Source organism: Dendrobium catenatum, unplaced genomic scaffold (assembly GCF_001605985.2).
Source record: "Dendrobium catenatum unplaced genomic scaffold, ASM160598v2 fragScaff_scaffold_1117, whole genome shotgun sequence".
In the NCBI taxonomy this organism is placed as follows: Eukaryota; Viridiplantae; Streptophyta; class Magnoliopsida; order Asparagales; family Orchidaceae; genus Dendrobium; species Dendrobium catenatum.
In genome coordinates this window covers 2,835,552-2,844,396 of record NW_021319579.1, presented here as the reverse complement: position 1 = coordinate 2,844,396, position 8,845 = coordinate 2,835,552, and the positions used below count along the sequence as shown (strand labels likewise).

The following is an 8,845-nucleotide window of genomic DNA, read 5'->3' as shown; positions in this document are numbered from 1 at the left end:
AAATTAGATTCTGAAGAACTGTTTGTCATGGCTCAGTATAAATGATACTTGCCCCTCGATCCCAAGTCAATTGAGGATAGACCGGTCGAGGAGGTAGTAAAAGAGATAAGGAATATTCTGTTGAATAGGGAAGGAATGGCCTCTTTTAACCTAGATCTAGATGACCTCCTTGGAGATAAAGATGATTATGTTGGTAGCATTTGTATGATTGAAACCATGGGGTCTAATAAAGAAGCTGAACCCAACAAGCGTCCACCTATTAGAGATGAGGATTCAACTGTTGTTGAGTCAGATTCAGATGAGTCAATAAAAGCTAGAGATAAAAAGCATATAAGAAACTTTGAGACTCGGCTAGCATGTATGATGTCACAAGTTAGGAAAATGCAAGAAAGGTTGGATAAATCACAACAAGAGTCCCTTAAAATCCAACAATCAGCTCGAGAGATCATAGAAAAAGCTAAACGGGCATAATCTAGTTCCAAATCCCTAGAGTCAGCACTTGTGATCCCTCCTTGCCCACCAGAAGTACCTCCAGTTCAGCCCACAATTTCCACCGCCCCTCCAATTCCACCTCAGAAAGACATTAAACAACTGATTGACGACCAGGTAAGGGATGCCTTAGCTCTTTCACAAGAGACCGCGTCTATTCCAAAAGGTAGACCCTACCCCGAGGAATATGACTCAGTTCCTTATTTAAAGGGTTTTGTGACACCGTCATTTAAAATTTTCACTAAAGTCAAAAACCCGAGACAACATCTGGCCCACTTCCGAGCGAGCTATTGCAGTGCAGGAGGGTCAGATGCTCTACTTTTTCTCCAATTTGTAAGTAGTCTGTCTAGCATTTCTTTTGAGTGGTACGCCGATCTGCCCAACGGTTCAGTAAGAAGCTTTTGCGATCTTGAAAATCTTTTTATAAAGAAATTTTCTGGAGTGCAACAATGCACCACTGTGGGCGATCTTGTTGTTGAAAAGTAAAAGCCGGGAGAGTCTCTGGTTGGATACATCTTGAGGTGGCAAAACCTCTCGATGAAGTGTGAACCCTAGTTGCAAGAGCAACATGCCGTGGAAATTCTTCTAAAGAATATTCATGACCCGATTGCTTTTCTCCTAAAGGGTTTCACTATTAAAACTTTTGAAAAACTTCTCAACGAGGCTAGCAAAGAGGCTCCTAAGATGCCATTCTTACGAGAGCAGCCTAAAGATAAGAAGGGTCCTAAGTTGGTGAAAACTTTTGAGAAGAAAGCTGTGGTTTCAGTGGTTGACAAGGAGAAGAGGCCAGTGATTAGTCAGCCTAGCGCTCCACCTCCACCACAACCACCTCAGAAGCAGCCCTTTCAAATAATTCCTCAGCATACTAAAGATCCCGCCTTCATCCCTTTTAAAGAGAGATTGGCAAAATCTTATCCATTTAAAAGGGAGTCAGTTAAAAAGATATTCAAGAGTTTGTTAAAGAAGCCAAATTTCCAGTTACCAGAGGCTAGGAGACCAGAGGATGAGAGTAAGAAAGAAGATTCTAAATACTGCACATACCATTGAATACTTAGTCATCCACATGAGGATTCTGTTGTGTTCAAAGATTGGCTCAAGAGGAACTATATTCAAGGTAATATTATAATTCCTAAAGAGTATTTGGTGGATCCAGAAAAGGCCTCAGTCAAAACTATCTCAGGTAATCTTCTTAACTCTTCTCTTTCAATCGAAGATGGTTGGGACATTTCTCTGTCCCGGATATTTAAAAAGTTGATTAACAAATCTTTTCATCTTTCTCAACAACTGAATACGACAGCCCAAGGCCCGGTGTGAGAAGTTGACCTGGACGCTTCGCACAAGGATGTTGATCCACTTCCCTCTCCAGTAGTCATAGGAACTACTATGAAATATGTAAAATAAAAGATAGATGAATTTGTAGAGAGAAAGTATGTTGATGAGAGATGTATTAGAGTGGCGGATGGTGGTTTAAAAACTCTTTCCCTCTCTTGTTATCTAACTTTTACTTTGCCCCATCAAAGGCAATGGGTCAAAAGATGAATAAAAAATATCCTTCTGCCTCTTTCTTGACGATTAGCCATAAGTCTGAAGTACAATTTGGTGATTCTCTTATTTTAAATCAAAATTTTGATGAAGTAAATATCAATATCAAACAAATCGACCCTCTTGAGTCAACCACTCAAGAAGATGTCGAATGTGAAACCTTATCAGAGAGTGATTTCCCCTAGTTTAACTTTCAGGGAAATCCTATCAAGATAGAGTTTTCAGATTCTGACTCTCTTTCGACAAATAACAATCCGTTGCCCACGGTGAGTGTAGACACCGCTCTAGTTTACCAGCCCGAGGATATCGAGCATGTGCAACTTCGTGGCGGTAAAGTCTTACCCCCTATGATTTCCCCATAGGAGAAAGGCAAGTAATCCATTTTCGAAGATCTAAATCCAAACTCCCCTCAACAATCTGATTTCCCTTTAATTCCTCCATGTTTTGAGTCTGTCATTCCTAAAGTTGATTATAATGGCCTTGCCCATCTTAGGAAGTTGCCAACCAAATTAAGTATTTATGACGCTCTCCTTATTTCCAAAGAAATGAGGGAGTCTTTAATCAAGACACTTCTCGACCCTGAGACTTGCCTAGCCCAATTGGCTTCAACTTCAAAAGATGAGGCACTTTACTTTAAAGAGGTCCTTAGAGTTATTTTTTCAGACGAAGACTTACTCTTGGGAACCGCCGACCACAACCATCCCCTTTACATTATTGTAGATGTGAAAAATTTCAAGTTATCAAGAGTCCTTGTTGATCCGGGTGCATCGGTCAATGTAATGAACATAAAGACCCTCGCTTATCTCAGAGTTGATACTTGCAAGCTTTCAACTGATAAGTTGGTACTTCATGGGTTCAACAAGAAAGACGAGGTAGCTTTAGGTTCAATCACTTTTCTCTTAGAGATAGGAGAATTGAAAACTGAAGCTAAATTTCATATAATTAATTCGGCAACGTCCTTTAACGCACTCTTAGGTAGACCTTGGATCAACAAATATAGAATGGTTCCATTTACCCTACACCAATGCGTCAAGTATCAACGAGACGATATTGAACATGTGATTAAGGGTGATCTGCAACCATTCTCTATTCAAGAAATTGCGATCTATGAGGATGCAGCATATTTCATACCAAAAGTGTCCTCGTCCCGTTCTAAGTTTTAGATCAAGATTAAGGAGAAATTGGCTGGACAAAAATCCAACCAAGAAAAGGAAAAAGATAAAATCACCCATCAAGAAAATATATAATCGAGTAGTGATGATGATTTTGATATCGTTGTCCTTAGGTCTCCAAACAAATTACCTCAAAGAGGTGGGAGGATGGCCTTAAGGGCACGAGGTCGGGGTCGTACTTCATTGGATAAGAGAACAACACCTGTGTACATTGACCCAGAATCAGATTCTGATAATGAACCAGAAAATCAAGGTGTTGCATTCTCTCTCGACTATAAGAATATAAACACTCCTCCAAAATTTGATCTCACCTTAGACCAAGACAGTGATTTTGAGGTAGATAACTCGAAGGATAAAAGTGACAAGCCTTAATTAACGATGTACGAAAAGATCAGTAGGAGGATTGAGGCCCTTTCCCTGACCCAACTGTCAGCTGGCAGGATTGTCGGGTTAGAGGTTAAAGTGGCCCCCAACCTGAATGGTGAAGTAAAGAAAGTCCAGAAATTCTTTCCTGGCTCCTCCTCTGCAAGGGATGAAGGTGATGTAACCCTTGAGGAGGAAGATTTTAATGAATTAATGGAACTACCTTGGCTATTCCTTATTTGTATAAAAAAACTTTCCTCTATAAGTTCTATTCCATATTGATTTGAACTAAGGGTCAAGCCAGTACCATGAAAATATGGCAACCATGATCAAGAAAAATCCAATGGCTTGGTTCAGCTTTGGACGCGCTCACTCTCATTTGATGACGATGAATATGCTTAATGAACTTATACCATTTGAATCTTCAAAATGTCTTATGGATGAGACATCTGGTCCTTGTGGATGGGCATGTTTTAGAGACTTTTAGACGATCCGATGAACTTTCAAGTTCAGGATGCACCCCCCGAATTCAAATGAAGAAATTAATGACGGTTCGACAGTTAAGAGAAATTTAAACTAGGACTGATGATGACCCCACCTCTACTTTATAAGTACTTTACTGGAAAAATGAGACGCAGGATTTCCTTCAATTATTGTTTGAGTTCAGAGATATGTTTGCATGGGAAATACATAAAATGTGAGTTTGTCTGCTGGGTATAGTCCACAAAAACTTGGAGTTTGGCATCGAATGCCATTCCTATTAAGCAGGTCCATGGCGTTGTGCCTAGAAATTGATCAACAAGTCATTTTCGAAGTTAAAAAATTAGCCGAAGCCAGGTTCATCCGAGAGGAACAATACCCCTCTTGGTTGGCCAGCGTCATGCCAGTTCGAAAGAAAAATGATCATATCCAAATTTGTGTTGACTATAGGGATCGGAATAAGGAATGTCCTAATGATAAGTTCCCTCTACCCATACCAGAACTTATGGTGGACATTGCTTCCTCACATGCTATTTTCTCTTTTATGGATCGCTCATCTGGTTATACCCAAATCAAGATGGTCCAAGAAGATGAGAGAAATAATACATTCAGACCCCTATAGGGATCTTTTGTTATAAGGTGATGCCATTTGGCCTGAAGAATGCTGGGGAAACCTACCAGCGGGCCTTGACTCATATCTTTGATGACTTAATCCACAATCAAGTCGATTGTTACATTGATGACTTAGTTGTCAAGAGTAAGGTCAAAGAGGCTCATCTATATGACTTAAGAGTTGTATTTGAACGGTTGCGCCGCTACGATTTGAAAAGAACCCCTTGAAATGCGCCTTTGGCGTCACTTCAGGAAAATTATTAAGATTCATAGTGAGGAACTGAGGAATTGAGATTGACCATGCTAAAATTGAAGCCATCTTAGATATGCCATCTCCTAAGAGTCTTACTCAGTTAAGATCTCTTCAAGGTAGATTGGCATATAAAAGGAGATTTATTTCTAATCTTTCTGGGAGATGCCAACCCTTTTCTAGCCTTGCGAAGAAAGGTACTAAATTCGGATGGGACGAGAAGTGCTACAATGCCTTTGATAACATCAAACAATACCTTTCTAATCCGCTAGTTCTAGCAGCTCGGATTCAAGGAAAACTGTTAATCCTCTATACTGCAGCCTTAGATGAATCCTTAGGTGCCCTGTTAGCCCAAATCAACGACGAAGGGAAAGAGAATGCTCTCTACTACCTTAACCGAAGACTTCTCCTTACTGAAATTCGATACACACCAATTGAGAAGCATTGCCTTTCTTTAGTTTTTGCACCCCAGAAGCTGAGATATTACATGATTTTCCATTCGATCAGTTTAATTTCTAAAGTTAAATCTTTGCAGTAACTTATGACCCGACCGACGTTGTCAGAATGTTTGGCTCGTTGGTCTATGATACTACTCCAATTTGAGATTACTTTCATACCCCTCCGTGCTATAAAAGGGCAAGCCATTGTCGACTTCCTGGTGTCACACCCACTACCGGCAGAATCTCCTTTGAATGATGACTTACCAGATGAACAAGTCATGAGTTTGAGGAAATCTGGAGAAGCCGTATGGGAATTATATTTTGATGGTGCGGCGTCCTCTCGCCTGGATGCAACCCAACAATCTATAATCCCCGGAAAGGCAAGGGTCGGCTTAATTTTTATAACGCCGGAGAGAGGGATGATGCACTTTTCCTATCATTTGTCAGACCCTTGCACGAATAACGAGGCTGAATATGAAGCTCTGATAACCGGTTTGGAACTTGTAATTTTGATGGAAATTAAAGTGATTAAGATCTTTGGTGACTCTCAATTGGTAATTAATCAAGTCGCAGGAACCTATAAGGTCTTGAATCCTAATATTTCAAAATACCAGCAGTACACCCTTCACTTGCTTGAACAAATTCCTACTGTGACTCTGTATAGGGTTCCCCGTGGAAGCAATTCTACGGTAGATGCCTTAGCAAAACTTGCAAAGGAATTCGCATGCCCAGAGGAAGATTCCATCCTTATAGAGATTCAGGGTCGCAAAGCCCTCTCTCCAATAGATTTGGAATATATCAGTAAGAAACCTCTCCAAATCTTTTCTGCGTCTTCGACGACTGAAGAAGAAGGCGATTGGACACGACATTTAATTGATTACCTTCAAAAGAAAAAACTTCCCCAGGATAAATCTCTCTCCAACCAGATTAAGAAACGTGCCCTATCTTATGCACTAGTCAACAATTCACTGTACTGTCGATCATTCGATCAGATGTGGCTACGTTGTTTGGACAAACAGCAAGCCCTGAAGATCGTTAATGAGGTCCATTCAGGACTATACAGTGCACATCAATCGGATGCAAAGATGAAATTGAGAATCAAAAGACTTGGGTACTATTGGCCTACAATGATTGACGATTGCATGAATGTTGTAAAGCATTGTCATCAATGTCAGGTCCATGGTGTGGTTCTACATCAACCGCCTAATGTGTTTTACCCTACGATAGCTTCGTGGCCCTTCGAAAGTTGGGGCATGGATGTTATCGGGCCGATTGACCGCCCTTCTTCGAGAGGTCATCATTTCTTATTAGCTGCGACTAATTACTTTTTAAAGTGGGTGGAGGCAATTCCCCTGCGTAATGTAACATCCCACCATGTGTTAAAGTTCTTTCTTGACCATATTGTATATCGATTCGGTGTACCCCGCAGAATCATATCTGATCATGGGTCCGCGTTCAAGTCTACAAAAATCAATAGTTTTGTAAGACGCCATAACATTGATTGAAGATACTTGACAATCTATTACCCCCAGACAAATGAATTAGCTGAGGCCTTCAAAAAAACTTTGGTGCAAATCATTAAAAAGACCCTTAATGATAACAAACGGCAATGGGATGAGTGGTTGGTGGAAGCTTTGTGGGCTTACCGCACCACTTATAGAACCCCAACCCAATCCACTCTGTTTGCACTATTGTATGGATCTGAGACCGTTTTACCCTTGGACATACAAATCCCTTCACTTAGAATCACAGTTCAGAATCAAATCATGAATGAACAAAATGCAAAACTGCGGTTGGAAGAACTCGAAGAACTTGAAGAGCGACGTCTCCAAGCTCAATAAAGTCTAGAGTTGTATAAATCTCAAATGATTCAAGATCATGACAAGTTAGTGAGACCTAGGATCTTCCAAGTAGCAGACTTGGTGTTGGTCCTTTGGAGGCCTATCTTAGCCCACCGAAAGTGGGAGGTAAGTTTGAACCAATTTAGGAAGGACCCTTCGTTGTATAGATTGTCTACGAAGGAGGCTCGTATCAGCTAGTGGATTATAAAGGAAATCACCCGATGATACCCTTTAACGGGCATTTCCTTAAGAAGTATTATGCTTGATGTAGCTCATTTTGTCAAATCAATAAAATTTTCCTTTTCCTTGACTTGCAATTTTGATTTAGTTCTTTATGCTCTCTTATACTTTCTTAATACCTTTGTCTTTTCCTTAAGGTTAGGTCCTTCCTTCCCTTAGGGTTAGACCCGTTAGTGGTGGAGTACACCCTTCGTGGTACCATCCTGGCATTTGACTTGGGGATTAGTGGTGGAGTATGCCCTTCGTGGCACCATCCTAGTTTGCTAGTTTTGGTCCTTTGTGTGGAGCAAGTTTTCTCCCCACATGACCATCCCAATTAATTTGTATATTAGGAGTAAGTCTTATATTAGCATCCTATAAACCTAAGGTTGGGTGATGCCCTTTCTTAGACCCAAGGTTAGGTGATGCCTACCTTGGTTTTCTAGTTAATCTTTCTTTTAGGAGTAAGTCTTCTATCAGCATCCTATAGACCTAAGGTTTGGTGATGCCCTTCCTTAGACACAAGGTTAGGTGATGCCTACCTTAGTTTTCCAGTTAATCTGTCTATTAGGAGTAAGTATTCTATCAGCATCCTATAGACCTAAGGTTGGGTGATGCCCTTTCTTAGACCCAAGGTTAGGTGTGCCTACCTTGGTTTCCCAATTAATCTGTCTATTAGGAGTAAATCTTTTATGAGTATCCTATAGACCTAATGTTAGGTGATGCCCTTCCTTAGACCCAAGGTTAGGTGATGCCTACCTTGGTTTCCCAGTTAATTTGTCTATTAGGAGTAAGTCTTCTATCAGCATCCTATAGACCTAAGGTTGGGTGATGCCCTTACTTAGACCTAAGATTAGGTGATGCCTACCTAGGATTCCCAGTTGATTCTATCTACTAGGAGTAAGTCTTCTATCAGCATCCTGTAGACTTAAGGTTGGGTGAAGCCCTTCCTCACACTCTCAAGATTCTATTCAAAATTGTCATTCAGTCAACGCTAATGCGCATAGCAGAAGTTCCTTCTACTACGCACATTGAGGGTCCATTTGTTGACCTCATTTTTTTATGAGGTAACTTTTAACTACACTCAGAGTTCTAGATCCTAGAATTTTGCAAGCTCCTAGCCCTTAGGCCCAGTCAGAATATTAACTCAATCCAAACCCAGAATTTTTAGGCTATAGACTTAGGTCTTAAAGCCCTTTCTGGGTGATTTTTTCATCACATTGAAACCCATTCAATTGGCATCTGATTCAGGGTCTGTCATTTTCATATTGATGTGACATGTCTCTAGTGTCAACCCTCCAAATTTGAGCTCATTTGGAGGACGCTAACCCCATAAACTTAATCCAGCTCCAAAGGTTGGAAAACCTTTAAATATTTACAATCAATGCCATTGGACCATTTCACCTGGTGGAAATTGACTTTGGAGCCCCCTCCAAA

General features: G+C 40.6%; 1 protein-coding gene across 1 annotated transcript; it reads left to right on the top strand.

Moving 5' to 3' along the window:
* Window positions 1–5,491: 5,491 nt before the first annotated feature.
* Window positions 5,492–6,853, top strand: LOC110103219. Its single transcript, XM_020831832.1, has one exon. It carries the CDS (start codon window positions 5,492–5,494, stop codon window positions 6,851–6,853), a length of 1,362 nt encoding a protein of 453 aa, XP_020687491.1.
* Window positions 6,854–8,845: the final 1,992 nt, after the last annotated feature.

Coding starts and splice junctions, on each gene's coding strand:
- LOC110103219 (XM_020831832.1), top strand. CDS start 5,492: ATGATACTACTCCAATTTGAGATTACTTTCATACCCCTCCGTGCTATA.